The 18,789-nt window shown below is 39.2% G+C and overlaps 1 protein-coding gene and 1 long non-coding RNA gene across 2 annotated transcripts; both read right to left on the bottom strand.

Moving 5' to 3' along the window:
• Positions 1-2,055: 2,055 nt before the first annotated feature.
• Positions 2,056-4,025, bottom strand: LOC110942607. Its single transcript, XM_022184382.1, has 2 exons — positions 2,871-4,025; positions 2,056-2,772 (listed from the first exon to the last, which is right to left on the bottom strand). Exons 1-2 carry the CDS (start codon positions 4,023-4,025, stop codon positions 2,056-2,058), a joined length of 1,872 nt encoding a protein of 623 aa, XP_022040074.1.
• Positions 4,026-16,477: 12,452 nt separating this feature from the next.
• LOC118492507 lies at positions 16,478-18,167 on the bottom strand. Its single transcript, XR_004894103.1, has 3 exons — positions 17,584-18,167; positions 16,737-16,836; positions 16,478-16,636 (listed from the first exon to the last, which is right to left on the bottom strand). It is a non-coding gene; the product is annotated as an uncharacterized LOC118492507 (long non-coding RNA).
• Positions 18,168-18,789: the final 622 nt, after the last annotated feature.

The raw sequence follows: 18,789 nt of genomic DNA, 5'->3' as shown, positions 1-18,789 counted from the left end.
CCGGCTTGTTTTCGCTTCGATTTATGTGGTGCACCTTGTAGGAATAGAAGGTTTGTAGCAATGTTTTCGCTTGGTTGAGATAGAGTGCCATTATATCGCCCTTGGCTTCATATTGGCCGTTGATTTGGCCTTACTACTAACATGGAGTCCACATGCGCTTCGATGTGTCGGACCCCCATTTTGATCGCCAATCGCAGGCCAGCCAGGAAGGCTTCGTACTCAGCTTCGTTGTTTGTGCTCTTGAAGTCCAGGCGTATGGCGTATGTGAACTCGTGTTTGTCTGGGCTTACTAGCCTTAGCCCCGCGCCTGCTCCATCTTCGTTAGATGCACCATCTTTGTACAGCAGCCATGGCTCTTCTGTTTGCTTTTTCTCAGCTTTCTCCATCGCCTTACATTCTCTGTCCTTGTCATCTGGGACTTCTGTCATAAAATCTGCTAAGACCTGGCCTTTGATCGATGGGCGTGGTCTAAAAACCACATTATGGCCCCCTAGCTCTATTGCCCATTTGGCCAACCTTCCTGATACTTCTGGCCTTGCAAGGATATTTCCAATGTTGTAGTTTGTTAGCACGTGGATAACGTGGTTGGCAAAATACCTGCGCAGGCGTCTTGAAGCGTGGATCAGTGCAAGGACTAGCTTCTCCATGATTGCATACCGGGTCTCTGGATCGGTCAAGATTCGCGACACATAGTATACTGGTGTTTGAACACCTTGACGATCAACGAGTAGTACAGCCCTGACTGCCTGTCGGAAGCTGACAGGTAAAGTACCAAAGGTTCTCCCTTGTTTGGTGCGGTTAATGTTGGCAGTTTTATGAGGCAATCTTTCATCTCGCGGAACGCATTTTCTGCTTCCGGAGTCCATTGGAACTGGCTTTTCTTCATGCAGTTGCGCAAGGTTTTGATGAATAGGAAGGATTTTGCAGCGTGGTTGGCTAGGAAACGATTGAGTGCTGCTAATCGTCCTGCTAGTTTTTGCATGTCCTTGATGTTTGCTGGTGAAGGCATCCTTTCTATGGCTTGGACCTTTTCTGGATTTACCTTAAAACCATCTTTTGTGACTATGAAGCCCAAGAACTTCCCCTCTTCCATTCCGAATGAGCACTTTGCTGGGTTCAGCTTGATACTTTGAAGGTCTTCTAGATATTTGCCAGCATCGCGCTCTCCTCCTTGCTCATGATTACCAGATCATCCATGTACACTTCTATGTACTTACCGATGGCGTCACTGAATGTTTCGTTCATCATCCTTTGGTATGTTGCGCCTGCATTTTTTAAGCCGAACGGCATCTTGGTGTAGCAATACAACCCTGTTGGTGTGCGGAATGCGGTTTTATCTTCGTCTTGAACGGCCATTTGAACTTGATGGTACTCTTTGTAGCAATCCAGAAAGCATTTCCACCGGAATGTTGCCAAAGAATCGATTTTCTCGTCTATGTCTGGTAAAGCGTAGCAGTCACGGGGACATGCCTTGTTCAGATCCTTATAGTCGACACACATTCTCCAGCTGCCATTTGGTTTCTTTACCATTACTGGGCTTGCTACCCATGTTTGGTACCTGACTTCTCTAATGATTCCTGCGTTTAGCAACTCTAACACTTGTTCTTTCATGGCATCGTGTTTGACGTCGCCTAGGTGGCGTTTGGCATGCACCACTGGCTTTGCGTCTTTTGAGACATTTAGGCGGTGTTCTGCTATGTGCCGTGGAACACCAACCATATCAGCCGGTGTCCAGGCGAACACGTCCATGTTTTCGTGCAGTAATTTCTTGAGCGCCGCGCGCGTCAAGTCAGATATGGCGGGTCCCAGGGTGACTGTGTGTTCTGGGTACGTGCTGTTCAATACCCATTTTTCTGCCTCTATGCGCGGTGCTGGTTTGCTTGCTTTTGTTGGCCTGATTTCGTCTGTTGCTAGATATGGCGGGTCCCAGGGTGACTGTGTGTTCTGGGTACGTGCTGTTCAATACCCATTTTTCTGCCTCTATGCGCGGTGCTGGTTTGCTTGCTTTTGTTGGCCTGATTTCGTCTGTTGCTAGCACTTCTTTGCTTGCGTATATCAACGCGATGCCTGTTTCGGTTGGAATCCTACGGCAGAATGTGGTGCAGAACAGATCATACTGAAATCTCCTTGTGATTCTCTTCCTAGGAGGATGTCATGTCTTGAGTGCGCCGGAAGTACCATGAATGTGACTTCTTCAGTCTTTGAATTTCTTCCGTCTGAAAGCAACACCGGGAATGATATTTGTCCTAGGGGAAAGACGGCTTCGTTGCAAAAACCAGTTAGTGGATAATCAACTGGCTCTAAGCGCGCCTTGTCCTCTTGATCAAATTGGTTGAAGCATTGTTCATATATGATATCCGCGGTGCTCCCAGGATCAATGAAGATGTAGTCTGTCTGGTAGTGGCCGATCACACCTGGAATGACTATCGGTCGCTTTTCTCTTGGACCCCCTCTAACAACTGGGAAAATAACTTGTTTCTCGCGCCATGAATCATCCTGCGCGCGCTTGTTGTAGTTTTTTCTCGGTCTTCGTTGACCTCCCTGCACCATGTGGGTTTCTAGCTTTCTGAGCTTCTTATTGTCTGACCCTTCATCTATTCTTTGTATCTGGCGGTAATCGCGCTTTCCGCCCTTGACTAAATGAGTGAGCTTTCCGTCTCTTAGGGCTCTTTCGATTTCTTGCTTTAGGCTAAAGCAATCATCGGTTAAATGACCCGTATCATTGTGGAATTCACAGAAGAGATTTGGGTCTTGACCCCTCTTGTTGCGCATCTGTAGGGTGGTTTGAACTGATAATTTTCTGTAGCTAGGACTTCAGAAGGTGTTTTGGTTAGTGGAGTCCACTGTTTTTCTCTGTTTTCTCGCTTTACTTCTTTTCGATGGGCTATCTGGTTGATCGTATGGCGTGCGTCTTCCCTTGGAGGACTTCTTTCTCTGTGCCCAGAAGCCTTCCAGGGTTGATTTCTGCCTCTCCTGTTGTGTCGATCATTATGGTTGTGCGCGCGCTGACGGTGGTCGTCACCGGTCAACTGCCTGTCTGTCTGTGCAATGGTTTTGGCTGCTTCTATGAAGGTTTCCCAATCTTTGGGTCCTCCGTCTCGCCCTTTGATTCTTTTAACCAAGTCGTCACACTTGACCGCCCTCATGAAGTGTGCGCGCATCATCTTTTCTGGTATATCTCCGATCTCTAAACATTCTTTGTTGTACCTTGTAATGAAATCTTCTACGCTTTCGTAGTCTTTTCTCCATATGTTTAAACAGTCGCCGGGATCTCTGGCTTGTCTTCTCTGCTGAGAGAAGTGTGCTAGGAACTTCTCTCGGAAATCGACCCATGACTTGATTTTACCTGCTGGTAAATTGTCGAACCAAATGCGCGCTGCGCCGACGAATGTCTGGGCGAACAGGTGGCACCACGTTGGTAAGTTCCATCCACCTGTTGCTCCTGCCCCCTTAAACACCTGGAGGTGATCATCTGGGTCCGTCAGCCCGTTGTATTTACCCACGTTGTGTGGTAATTTCGTTTTGTCAATGGCGGCGCAGGCGATTTCTCGGATGAATTTTGAATTTTCAGCCATGTCCTCAGGACGATAGCTCAGGGTGTAATCATGTTCTGCTTTTGGGTTGTACCCCGCGCGCTTGGTTGGTTTGTATGCTTCGTGTTCCGGGTGGAGTCTGCTAAACACCGTGGACTCTTCCCTCGTTGGGTCGTCTTCTTCGTCGTCCCATTCTGTATTCATGTTGCGCGCGCCCAAACGAGTTTGGATCGGCCTTCGTTGTAGATTGGAGTTTTGCACGAAGTTGCTTTCTGTTTCAGCATACGTGTCGTGCGTGTCGTGCACGCTGAGTCTTCTTACATTTTGTACTGGTCCTTTTTCTGGACGTAAGTTCCACGCGTTTGTCTGCTGAGCCGTGTTTGTACTCAGAGACCTCGGTTGTGGAGTTACGAATGCTGATTGGTTAGCCTGTGCTTGGAGTAGGGCTTGTTGTGCGCTGAGCTGCGTATAAACGAGGTTTATGGACGCCATTTGTTCGGCATACCAGGAAGCCAGAGTTTTTCCCTCGGGTAGCCCTAAAAGTGCAGAGTAGTTGAGTTGTGCTTGTTCCGATGGAGCCGAAGGGCCTGCTCCATGGTTTAGAGTCTGCATCGGCGGGGGTGTTTGGTGTAATATCCCCGTTGGAGTTTGGAAAGCAGCTTCGTTTGTGGTTTGAGTGATGATTCTTGCTGGTGTTTGGAAAGTGGGTCCAGTTGTGGTTTGGCTAACAGCCCTGGATGCACTTCCAAAGATGGGTGGAAAATCGTTGTTCAGCTGACCCTCTTGGATGGTCTCGTTCCTTTGACCCCTTTGGACGTGTGCCGTGTCCGAAACGAGTTCAAAGGAAGAAACTTCTCCATCGACTAGGTGTGAGTGATTTTGTTCTGCCATTTTCACGAGTGTGTTTTAGGAAAGAAAAGAGGTGAGAATGGTTTTGCAAAAAAAACGGATGGCGCCAATGTTGAAACACTGATTAACACAAGGATAATCAATAGGGTTGTTTCACTTATGGGGTTCAACCTCTTCTTCTACTCGTATCGGTGGCTCAAGGTCTGCAAAACAGTAAACACCGTTAGTCTCGTTAAGAGGGGAGAAGGGGGTTTTCCCTCTTAACCAGGCTCTGGCGTGAGAATAAGTACTGTTCTGAGAGGAAATAAACAGTGTGTGTATAGAGTGAGTAAGGAGAGTAAAAGATCCTAAACCTGAATAATGAAGGGTCCTATTTATAGTCGGAGGGTGAAGAAGGAAGGAGCAGCTGTGCCAGCTGTGAGCGCGTGCCAGCTGTCCGACCAAGGGGAATATCCTCTTGGTCTGCTCTGTCATGGCAGGTGTAGTGGTACACGTGGCGTTCTTGCATTCGCCCGCGCTGGATACCTCGTACCGGTATTGTCAGCTCTGCTCCCCAAATTGTCGCAGGCCTATGTGGCATTCTGCTAGTGGTGAGACGTGTTGTCCTTTATGTCGGATAAAGCATCTTTGGTGCCAACTGTGAATCATCCAGAAGTTTCTGGAAGCTTCTGGAGTGTTTCGTTGACATGGATGCCTTGTGTGCACAAAAGTGGTGTGGTCCCTGCTATGTAGGCAGGGAATTGGGACCATACCTCTTCAAAACTCTAATGAGCTTTAACCCAAATAGGCTTAACCCTAATGCATAATTTCTAATAGATTCGTTTATCACATGAAACTAGGTAAGGAGGACAAGATGTTCTTTGTGAGTCATTTTCCTTACTATTTAACATTTTAACCCTTAATTACAACTTTACAAGGAATACTAGAAGAGTCGAAGCATGATTGTCCAACAATTTGACTTACAGAATATAAAGAAGGCAAAAGAACTTTTACGATCCCCTCTTGAAAATGTGTCTTGTGCGGTTGTCCACCCTGCACACCACAAAGGGTTGGTCGTGATGCTTCAACTATCAGCTTTACACATCTCTGATTTAAACTATTTTTTAGTAAAAAAAAAAGATGAGGTCAACTCAAATTATACAGCTCTGTAAATATTGGTCAACTCAAATTATACAATGTGTCCAAACGGGTTACTTGTATATAGCTAACTTTATATGGTCCAAACGAGTCAACACCACCCACAACCCTTATTTTTTATTCTTTTTTATTTTATAAAACGACTCATTTTAATCTGAAATTAACAATTAAAAAACATCTTGTTTTGACTCATACCCATTTTAACCTAAACTCGTTACCCGATCTAACCCCCATGTTTTGCTAGGCTTGCTCATAATTGTTCTTGGTTTGTTCCTTTAAAAAACACTTATTTTGTGCAACTTGTGTTTTTTTAACAAATCAAACAGTTTCACTAAAGAAACCATAATAATATGCAACTCAATTACTGGGGACATGATGGATTGCGCTAGTTTCCCAACACAACTTAGACGGAGTGACGTGGGCTAGCGCCCCTCGCCCCTCGCCACATCGCCCTTATGGCACCCCAAACACTCCCAGCAATCAAAATCACTCCTTTTATTATTTTCTTTTTTTATATATTGCTTTATAGGGGGGCTTTAAAAAGAGTCGTTATCCCAAACATGCAAATTAAAAATAAAACTGTAACACTCTAGTTATTATTTTAAAGGTTTTCGTATAAATTACGAATACCGACATGTATTAAGTGTTAAGTATCATTAGGAAATTCCGAGTAAATTAAAAACTTTTACAAATCATAAGTCATTTGACATAACGTGATCAGATTCATCGTTTAAAAATTAATGACGATGCAAAGTGCGGAAGCGTGAATCTTTATAGTGTTCGGTTCTTCGATGATGCTTGATCGTCTTCCGGCATCCAAAATGTACCTACATTTCATAAACATGAAATGCTTTAGTCATACGGGACTTAAAACGCGTCTAAACGAGTTCGAGATTAATTTGATAGCAAAACAAAGTTTTCACCCTGACCTCCACCGTAAATTACGGTGGCACCATAATTTACGGTGGCCACTGGTAGTCCAGGCCCCCACCGTAAACCAGGAGGGAACCACCGTAACATTTTTCAATTCCACCGTAAATTACGGTGGACACCGTAATTTACGGTGGCCCCTGCATCAGCAGGTCTGCAGCTAAATTCAGCTATGCCAGTTTTTACGGAAACGTCCATAACTCCTTCGTTATTGATCCGTTTTACCCGATTCCTTTTCCTACGCGTCCGTAATTTAATCCTCCATCTTATGAGGTTAAAATCCGACATTCGACTTAACAAATTTTAAGACTTCTAAGTCTTCGGCTTATTTCCCCTTTTTGCCAATTTTGACCCGTTTGTGATTTCACCATCAAACATGTTTATTTGGCCCTTATGTCACATATACTTCTTCGACTTAATGTTGCCTATCATATTAGATTTTTAATCGTCGGTTTAATTACTCAAATTAAACCCATTTTCACTCGGATGTTTATTTTGACCCGTTAAGGGTATTTAAGCATTTTCGAGCCTAAAAACGCTTTCGATTTCTTCTAGTATTCCATCACCACATTTCTTACCCTATAATACCCCACCTCGGCTGCATTTAAGGTGAGTTTATTATGGTGATCTTATATAACCCAAATTTTACCTCTAAAATCAATATTTTACGGCAAAACTCAATAGTGCCGTTTGACTAAAAACAATACCCCCTTCAACTTCTATACTTATTCTAAGTATTTATCTTATCGCAAAACTCGTTTCCAAACAACCTTTAAAGGTTGTTTGTTCAATTTAGCCTACAAGGGCATTTTGGTCGATTTTGGTCCTTCTTTTACAATGAAGGGCTATCACTAATTATTCGACCAAATTAGTATTTTTACATACATCATAAATAAGCGTACCTGACTCGGGTCAACAAATAGACCCGATCTTAATACCTTGCTTTATATTCGCTAATTAAGATCGGTGCGAATATCCATTGGATATCTATTCCTGTAAGCATATGACTCGACAAAAGAATCATTAGTCTATATAGTCAAAAGGTGTTATCTACACCTTTTAACCCGTCTGGCCGAATTGACCATTTATCTTTGATTTTCTTGTTCCGTTCGATTACACGACGGAACATCATGTTTCAATTGTTTAGACACCTCATTCATAATTTATATGATAAGAAAACATTCCACAATTTAAGACTAGTGTAAGTTACACTTACCTTGCATCCGAATTACGTTTTCCGCCATTCTTGCTTCGTTTGACCCGCTTCTTTTCCCAAGCCTCCGTCTAGTTTGTCAAGAGTCAAACTAACATCATAATTCGTAAGATGGTTAGATTAGTCATCACTACTATGACTATTTCATCTTACGGACTTTATGTCGAAACTTCTATTTGACTTCATCATAGGTTAGTTCGACTTTATAAAGTCGACTACCTTTGATCATATAATGTGCGCGACTAAGGCAAATAAATATTATGATTACAACCCGTTTTATCTCATATCTCATGTAATCAGTCAAGCTTGCCAATTACGCATTTCGCTTGGATTTCAACACTTTACTTCTCTTTTAGGCATTTTAACAAACACCTAACGGGCATAATTCTACATGTTTACTAACTAGTTCATAACTAGCTATTTTACCAAGATTTACATCAAGAATCAAATCTCTATGTCAAGTGTTTATAAACAACATCTAGGTCTTGCATCCTATCTTTCAAATTTCACAATTAAACACCCAAATTCAAGTGTTCATCATTTTATCATGAAAACCCACTTAACATATATATGGGAAATCATCAAATCATTCAAATCTTAACATCATATGTATGCATTTCACTTAGGGTTTAGTTCCTAAGCATGTCTACATCACTAATTTAGCCATAGCTCCTCTAATCCATACATAGATCGCATCATGCAAGATTAACTATTTTTCACAACTTCATGAATGTTAGAAATTCGACATACCTTACGATCCCCTTGACTTGGTGATCGTTTATTCATGTTTGATTGTGAATTTGAACTTCATTTTGACCTTCAATTTGATGATTATGTTAGATGTTAGGGTTTGGCTCCTTGGAGCTCCCCTGAACTCGATCCAGAACACACACTTGTGTGTGTGTTTTATTTTGTTATTAGTAAACAATCTTTCAAGTTATCCTACTTTAGCCCCTCGTGTTTGGTTAGTTATTAATTAGGTCACAACCTAATTATTTTCAACAATATTCTCACTTATTAACTAGGTTTAATATTCCTAGTTAACTTAGCGGGTTCGGGAATATTTGTGACTAAGTTTATTTTAGGTCCCGTTAACTCGGGCCTTTTATCCATCTTATTCCCTTAAAAGCTTTTATTCACTTCTTATTTAATATTAGGATTAATTATTTAAATTCTAATATTTACCGGGTAAGTTTTACCACTAACGGTATTTTACCCATCTCTTAGTGCTAATGTGGTTTGATCACCAACCCCATTTTCGGGGTGTTACAAGTCTACCCCCCTTAAAGAGGTTTCGTCCTCGAAACCTGGCTTACATAGTTCATTGAGTTCTAAACTCAATGCGTTTGACTTGAGTAATCTCTTAAGCATTACTCATACTTTAACCAAGTGTTAGTATTACCAGAAAAATTATGGTAACAGGACCTCTACGTACCTCATACGACATAATGTGGCTTGAAATAACGTAATTCCGTTATTTCCACTAGTTTAGTTACTTAGCGCTATTCATCACTTCCATATATTATCGAATTCTTTATGGATCCGTTACTTTGACCCATTTAAAGGTCTTTAGTGAAATTTTTCACTTTTAGCAACAATTTCTTTTGTTTTAAAATTCATTTATTCGGTTCAGTTATACCGAATCCACCGCTTACAAGCAACCAAATTGCTTAAAGGACCTCAACCGGTCTCACTAACTAGACTTATTAGTCCAGTTACTTTTTACCCTTATTATTTGCTATGGTTTACCTTATAAGGTAACCATTTAAAAACTCGTTATCTTTTAGTTAAAAGTTTTTATGTATACTGACGCGTACGTCTTTCATGTGTAAGGCCTCGCGGGCCGTTACTTACTGCTTATAACCCTTAATCTTTATTGACTGAGTTGTAACTTGACCACTCAGTCTCGTTAGTCTTTTAACAGGTTTATCACGCACTTGTCTTATATTAACAAGCGTTTTGTATTCTTCATGACATTTTCTTAACTTTGAATAGTTTTGCGGCTAGCCTAATTTGACGCCGTCACTTCATACCCCGTCACACGGGTATACTAATTTGCCATCTCCGGCCTCATGTGTGTCTAAGATTTTCTAAACCATCTCTTACTACTTATGTTTGTTAAAACATTGCTTTTAACTAAAAACTAAATTTTTAGTTTACATTTTCTCCTTGTCTTATATATATATATTTTTTTTTCTCTCATGTCTAGGAATTTCCGTTTTGAGTTTTATTCCTGACCGTTATTATTTTACACGGAGAATTGTAACCAGTTCCCCTTGCTTTACAATATTGACCCGTAGGTTTCTTCACTTAGCCTTATGGGCTATTTTTTATTAGACATTCACCTCTTTAAGGCGAAGTCCTTATAACTTCTTTCTAATCATGACCCGTGGGTCGTTTTGGTCCCGTAGACCTTTTGTTCTAATTAATACCTCGTAGGTTATGATGATCCCGTAGATCATCTTTTATTCGAGTCTTCCTTCAAATGTGTATACATTTATATACGCATACGGCGTTAAGGCACCATGTTTTTGCTTAACATCATTTATTATCGTTTTGATATTATCTTTGACCTTGACCGTAGTCTAAGGCTACATTCGTTTCTTTTCGGGCACATTTTCCGACTTTATGATTTCTCACGTCACTTATGCGTCGTTTTATCTTATACTCACCATTATCCAGTTTACATACATTCGTGTTTGATTATGTCCCATTGCCGGGCTCATTATTCTCTTGCATTTAACACTACCTTTATCTGGCTAGTGCTCATTTGTGCCATTCGGCGTTATATTGTATTCAACATGTTTGACCTATTAATGTGAAATCCATCACTTATAACAATCAACTTTATTCTTTATTTGACCCATTCGACTTCGAATAGTTGAACATATTTACTCACAATTTCTATATACGAGATTTTATAGTCATAACTCGTAATCCACGTTACTTTGATCTTTCAACCCGCGTTCACGTCTCTAGGTTTACGCATGTGTTTAATTCTTACCCATCCACCGGGTGTTTTACCGAAATTGTTATTATTGCAACCCTCCCGGTATGCATTAAGACCTCGCTTCGGTTTTTATATTCTGACTTTATCTTTAAGTTCGACATTTTACAAAAAAAAATGACCCGTTAAGAAACATATTTGCATTTTTCCGGGTTCGAGTGTAAGTACACCCCTCCCAATGCATATCTAACTCATCTTACATGTTTACATTCTCCGGGTTCGAGTGTAAGTATCACTCCCTCCCAATATTTGTCTAAATCGTTTTACATGCTTGATGTTCTCTGGGTTCGAGTGTAAGTACACTCCCTCCCAATACTTGATGTTTTCTGGGTTCGAGTGTAAGTACACTCCCTCCCAATACTTGATGTTTTCTGGGTTCGAGTGTAAGTACACTCCCTCCCAATACTTGATGTTTTCTGGGTTCGAGTGTAAGTACACTCCCTCCCAATACTTGATGTTTTCTGGGTTCGAGTGTAAGTACACTCCCTCCCAATACTTGTCTAAATCATTTTACATGCTTGTTTGTCCCTTCACTCGGGCTCATTATCCTAATGTAATACGCTCCCGTCACTTGGTTGTGCGTTTACATTATTATCAAATATTTTGCTTATCTGATTCATTTGGGTACTTTTTAATTAGTCCCATTCACCCTGCCCTTACTACATCGGATGTAAACGTGTCCGCCATAAGAAGTTCATGGTATCATATGCCGCTACTTACTTGGCCAGAGTAAGCGATTAACACATGACACGCATGACCTTTTTACAGTTTTCACATCACGCCCTATGTAAGTAATACCTCTATCTGTTTTTCTTGGAAACAATATCCCGGATAGGTTTTCTATTCAGGTCTTTCCAAGTTTTCAATCTACATATGCAACTTTCAATTTCTACTTATTTGTTGCATATTACTATTTGTGCGATTATTTAAAATGTGCACCTGGTAATGTTTGCCCCGACGGGCTATCCTTGCCATTAACCTTGTTCACGGTCTTTACGCGATTTAGTCCTCGGTGAGCATGCTCCTCTTGTCATACTTCGGATCGTTCCATCATCGTATCCACAATTCGTTTGACTCTCGTCGTCTTCAACGCGAATGTCCTTTAATTAAAACATTCACAAGAGTTAGTAATATCAACTTTAATAATCGCCCGTATTATAATACGAGGCTTTTTCTACTATACGCGTCAACGCACGTATTTTCGTCAACTATATCAATCATTTTAATTGGGGTAACGTGTATCACACGATAACCCTATGTGTTGTTCACAACATTTCAACACATACCAAACCATTAATATAGATGTACTTACCGGATTTGCGATCAAGCCTCGAACCGAACACACCTTACTCTTTAACCATGAGCTCTGATTACCAACTTGTAACACTCTAGTTATTATTTTAAAGGTTTTCGTATAAATTACGAATACCGACATGTATTAAGTGTTAAGTATCATTAGGAAATTCCGAGTAAATTAAAAACTTTTACAAATCATAAGTCATTTGACATAACGTGATCAGATTCATCGTTTAAAAATTAATGACGATGCAAAGTGCGGAAGCGTGAATCTTTATAGTGTTCGGTTCTTCGATGATGCTTGATCGTCTTCCGGCATCCAAAATGTACCTACATTTCATAAACATGAAATGCTTTAGTCATACGGGACTTAAAACGCGTCTAAACGAGTTCGAGATTAATTTGATAGCAAAACAAAGTTTTCACCCTGACCTCCACCGTAAATTACGGTGGCACCGTAATTTACGGTGGCCACTGGTAGTCCAGGCCCCCACCATAAACCAGGAGGGAACCACCGTAACATTTTTCAATTCCACCGTAAATTACGGTGGACACCGTAATTTACGGTGGCCCCTGCATCAGCAGGTCTGCAGCTAAATTCAGCTATGCCAGTTTTTACGGAAACGGCCATAACTCCTTCGTTATTGATCCGTTTTACCCGATTCCTTTTCCTACGCGTCCGTAATTTAATCCTCCATCTTATGAGGTTAAAATCCGACATTCGACTTAACAAATTTTAAGACTTCTAAGTCTTCGGCTTATTTCCCCTTTTTGCCAATTTTGACCCGTTTGTGATTTCACCATCAAACATGTTTATTTGGCCCTTATGTCACATATACTTCTTCGACTTAATGTTGCCTATCATATTAGATTTTTAATCGCCGGTTTAATTACTCAAATTAAACCCATTTTCACTCGGATGTTTATTTTGACCCGTTAAGGGTATTTAAGCATTTTCGAGCCTAAAAACGCTTTCGATTTCTTCTAGTATTCCATCACCACATTTCTTACCCTATAATACCCCACCTCGGCTGCATTTAAGGTGAGTTTATTATGGTGATCTTATATAACCCAAATTTTACCTCTAAAATCAATATTTTACGGCAAAACTCAATAGTGTCGTTTGACTAAAAACAATACCCCCCTTCAACTTCTATACTTATTCTAAGTATTTATCTTATCGCAAAACTCGTTTCCAAACAACCTTTAAAGGTTGTTTGTTCAATTTAGCCTACAAGGGCATTTTGGTCGATTTTGGTCCTTCTTTTACAATGAAGGGCTATCACTAATTATTCGACCAAATTAGTATTTTTACATACATCATAAATAAGCGTACCTGACTCGGGTCAACAAATAGACCCGATCTTAATACCTTGCTTTATATTCGCTAATTAAGATCGGTGCGAATATCCATTGGATATCTATTCCTGTAAGCATATGACTCGACAAAAGAATCATTAGTCTATATAGTCAAAAGGTGTTATCTACACCTTTTAACCCGTCTGGCCGAATTGACCATTTATCTTTGATTTTCTTGTTCCGTTCGATTACACGACGGAACATCATGTTTCAATTGTTTAGACACCTCATTCATAATTTATATGATAAGAAAACATTCCACAATTTAAGACTAGTGTAAGTTACACTTACCTTGCATCCGAATTACGTTTTCCGCCATTCTTGCTTCGTTTGACCCGCTTCTTTTCCCAAGCCTCCGTCTAGTTTGTCAAGAGTCAAACTAACATCATAATTCGTAAGATGGTTAGATTAGTCATCACTACTATGACTATTTCATCTTACGGACTTTATGTCGAAACTTCTATTTGACTTCATCATAGGTTAGTTCGACTTTATAAAGTCGACTACCTTTGATCATATAATGTGCGCGACTAAGGCAAATAAATATTATGATTACAACCCGTTTTATCTCATATCTCATGTAATCAGTCAAGCTTGCCAATTACGCATTTCGCTTGGATTTCAACACTTTACTTCTCTTTTAGGCATTTTAACAAACACCTAACGGGCATAATTCTACATGTTTACTAACTAGTTCATAACTAGCTATTTTACCAAGATTTACATCAAGAATCAAATCTCTATGTCAAGTGTTTATAAACAACATCTAGGTCTTGCATCCTATCTTTCAAATTTCACAATTAAACACCCAAATTCAAGTGTTCATCATTTTATCATGAAAACCCACTTAACATATATATGGGAAATCATCAAATCATTCAAATCTTAACATCATATGTATGCATTTCACTTAGGGTTTAGTTCCTAAGCATGTCTACATCACTAATTTAGCCATAGCTCCTCTAATCCATACATAGATCGCATCATGCAAGATTAACTATTTTTCACAACTTCATGAATGTTAGAAATTCGACATACCTTACGATCCCCTTGACTTGGTGATCGTTTATTCATGTTTGATTGTGAATTTGAACTTCATTTTGACCTTCAATTTGATGATTATGTTAGATGTTAGGGTTTGGCTCCTTGGAGCTCCCCTGAACTCGATCCAGAACACACACTTGTGTGTGTGTTTTATTTTGTTATTAGTAAACAATCTTTCAAGTTATCCTACTTTAGCCCCTCGTGTTTGGTTAGTTATTAATTAGGTCACAACCTAATTATTTTCAACAATATTCTCACTTATTAACTAGGTTTAATATTCCTAGTTAACTTAGCGGGTTCGGGAATATTTGTGACTAAGTTTATTTTAGGTCCCGTTAACTCGGGCCTTTTATCCATCTTATTCCCTTAAAAGCTTTTATTCACTTCCTATTTAATATTAGGATTAATTATTTAAATTCTAATATTTACCGGGTAAGTTTTACCACTAACGGTATTTTACCCATCTCTTAGTGCTAATGTGGTTTGATCACCAACCCCATTTTCGGGGTGTTACAAAAACCTATCACTTATGTGACGCATACGTGACACTGATGTGACGTGAATCGTGATAAACCCCCTAGGGCTTTATACCACACCACCTGCTTAAGAGGGTGTCCGGATTTAGTTGAACTCGCGTATGCCCGCACGTCCTGCGGACACGAATGCAGCTCCGAAAACTCGGGCTCGCGTGAGGCAGTGTTTGCACTCGAGACTTATAACTGGTTTTAATTCTCTGCAATGATGGCCATAATTCATTATGATTTTAATTCTCTGCAATGATGGCCATAATTCTTTTCTTAGGCAAGTGTTCAGGTCCGGCAGTGCGCGGTGCTGCTTCGAACCGGCGTACCCTGGGAATAGACGACGAATCTGTTTAAGGGAATTGTGTCAAACACAAGCCCGGTTCACTCGTTTATTATTTCTGTATTTTATTACCTTCTGTTTCTGATTAATTTTGCAGTTCTGATCAGTACCAGTTTTCTAACACATTTAAACCTAAACTCGTTACCCGATCTAACCCCCATGTTTTGCTAGGCTTGCTCATAATTGTTCTTGGTTTGTTCCTTTAAAAAACACTTATTTTGTGCAACTTGTGTTTTTTAACCAATCAAACAGTTTCACTAAAGAAACCATAATAATATGCAACTCAATTACTGGGGACATAATGGATTGCGCTAGTTTCCCAACACAACTTAGAAGGAGTGACGTGGGCTAGCGCCCCTCGCCACATCGCCCTTATGGCACCCCAAACACTCCCCAGCAATCAAAATCACTCATTTTATGATTTTCTTTTTTATATATTGTTTTATAGGGGGCTTTAAAAAGAGTCGTTATCCCAAACGTCTAAATTAACGATAAAACCTATCACTTATGTGGCGCATACGCGACACTGATGTGACGTGAATCGTGATAAACAACCTTGGGGCTTTATCCCACACTACCTGCCTAAGAGGGTGTCCGGGTTAACTAATCTACGCAACTTCTTAGTTAATGTTTTTATTATAAAAAAAATGCAATAAGCTCCTTTAAGAGTTGCATGAAACCAAAAGCTTTATGCTTTAAATAAACTGTTTTTTATAATATGCTTAATTGTCATTTTTTCCTTTTTTTGTAATTCAATTTACCATCAACCAAACATTAGTAGAGGAAGCATACTTTGATAACACAGGCTCAACATTTTCAGTTGTCTTACTTCAAGGGAAAATCACAAAATAAACCTTTTGACCAGTATACTTTAAAAAAATAATATTTGACTATTTCTTTACAAAAATAATCCTTTAATCCTTGCGCCAAGGCCGTTTGAAAAAAATAAACAAATTAAACTTACATAAACACCACTTTACTTTCAAGCTTTTATTTCTCCAATCCCCAGAAAATTAGTCATAAAATATCTTTAAAAAAATCGAAATGTTTAAAATTTAAGTTTTAAATATAAAAATACTAGATTAGAGCCCGCGTATACACGCGGTTTAACAAATGAATTTCTTTGAATTTGTTCTGATTAAATAAAAATAAAATGAAAATTTATTCAATATTACAAATAAACTTAATATATTGTTAGTTCATATTACATTGAAATACAAATATCACATTAACTGATCACTGCAATCAAAATAAAATAAACAAAAAAAACATATTACAAAAAAAAAAAAAAATACATTAGCCTTACATATATTGCTTCTGCTGTGTAGGATTTCTAAATAGAGCTCCACATTCCTTGCGGTTATTCATATTCCTCCATTTTTACTCCTTTTCTTCAAAAGTTTTCTAAATAAACCCAACATTATAAGTTTGTAAATCCAATAATTATATTTGTAATGATATAAAAAAAGGAATCCAAAGGAAAGAGGTTATAGCTTATACATACCTAGACGGACCAAAGGATCCAGCCATAACCCTATCAATAATCGCTTTCCATTCCATCGGTTTCCAGCACCCCAACTTCAACATTCTCCGCGTTTGCTCATCTGAAAGTTTCCCCGTAAACTTTTGTCCATCACAAACAATACACACCTCCATCGGCAGGTAGCACACCTGCCTTTTTTTTGGCAAAAAAACCGAACCGGTTTTTTAACCGGTTTTAACTGATAGGAAGCCTAACTGGTACGAAACAGTTCAGTTCGGTTATAACCGGTTCTGACCAAATAAGAACCGGTCAATAAACGCCAGTTCGGGTTAAGCCCAAACCGGTTTAAAAAAAAACAGTTAAAAAAACATAAACTGGTTTTTTTCCGGTTTCGGTCTGGAAACCGCTTATTTGTATACGTCTGCATACAAATGAATGAATGATGCATATAGGACAAATGCCAAAAGAAGGTCTATGATCAAGCCATTGCCCATGACTTCATGAGTTGTGGACCGGCCCAAAAGAATGATATTTGGTAATTGGTATGTCAATCAGTCAATGGTTTCTATTTTCTATGTATTAAGACCCAATTTTTTTTGTTTTTATTTTTTGTTTTGTTTTGACATTGCCATGCCTCATATAAGAAGAGTATTGTGTGGCTGACCATCAATTCACTACAACTACAACTTTGTGTTTTTTATTTAGAAAATTTGAAAGATAAGAAAGAAGATCGATATTTTGTACATGATTTAAATCATATGTTATAAAACTCTTTTTTTTTATAAAATTACAAATCATCAAAATATTTATAATTTTCTAGATTTATGGCATACATAATTTTGTTTGCAACGTGGAGTAATATATATACCTGGCTCTTCTGTTTTGGAACCAAACTTCAACTTGCCGGGGCCTACCAATTTTATTCTCTCTTCGTCTCCGACAGAGAAAATGTGGATATGTCCATGAGACTATTAACCCTACTATAAAAACACAAATTCACACACTAACAAAGTTCAAACAATAAACAATAATAGATAAAGACAATTAATTATGTGTAAAATTCTATTATTGAATGCTATTCTGATAACTTGTTATGCGATCCCCTGCAAAGCTGGAACTGCCTTGAGTTTCTTTTTTATTCATCTGAAGCAGCCCATTATGAGCCCACAAGGATTTATTGCAAAGGTCAAAAGATTAAGCCCAATTACTAATAATTTGGGGATATGAAAACAATAAAATTCTTACCAAGAACTTCTCTGATTACTTTGATATCTAACTGAAAACCATCTCCAAGCATCTGAAGCAAGAACATCTCGATATCACTGTTCATAGTTTCAGTCGGTGCCTTAGCGACATATCACTTGCTTTATTTAGATCATCCCGCTTGGCAGTACGCGGACGCCATGTCATCGGGAGATATCATTGAACCGAAAGCTTCTATCAAAAAGCCTACTGCCTACATGAAGTAAAAATAAATTAGGTCTACAAATTATCTCATATTATAGAAACACACGTTTTTATTTCTCAATTTCTTGTATGATGATGAATTTATTGTATTTTTTTAAGTATTATATACTAAGCCAATCATGTTTCATGTGTAATATTACTCTTTTCATGACAAGAAAACTACATTCAATTTGCGTATACTTTTCTTTAAATTGTATATTTCACAGACTAAATATGCATAATAGTCAAAATAGGCATCATTTGTATCTCAACTAATGTACACACACAGTTAATAAAAACTACGATTTAAAGGTTACCAGAGCTAGTCACAAAAGGCACCAACCTTTTATAATCCTTTCTTCTTCCAAGGGCACAATTATCGAGCACCCGACCGAGGATCAATCGCGTGTTCTGCAAAGCCAACTCTCTGGGCGAAACACCCGTCTCAGATGGGCTAGGTTGTGCAGTCAGCATAGACCCTGGCCCGAACCCCAACCCCATGGCCTGTTGTAGCGGTCCACTGCGAGCCTTGAAAGATGATGGAGGAAACAGCACCTTATCTTCTGTCCCACTGAGACCGTAATCGAAATTAATAGTTGAGATGAAAAGGGATGATACGATTGAGGAT

This window comes from Helianthus annuus, chromosome 5, assembly GCF_002127325.2.
Source record: "Helianthus annuus cultivar XRQ/B chromosome 5, HanXRQr2.0-SUNRISE, whole genome shotgun sequence".
NCBI lineage: Eukaryota > Viridiplantae > Streptophyta > Magnoliopsida > Asterales > Asteraceae > Helianthus > Helianthus annuus.
This window is presented reverse-complemented; position numbering and strand designations above follow the sequence as displayed.

Coding starts and splice junctions, on each gene's coding strand:
- LOC110942607 (XM_022184382.1), bottom strand. CDS start 4,025: ATGGCGTCCATAAACCTCGTTTATACGCAGCTCAGCGCACAACAAGCC. Junction 2,773..2,870: donor AGATAGCCCATCGAAAAGAA/GTAAAGCGAGAA, acceptor ACCACCCTACAG/ATGCGCAACAAGAGGGGTCA.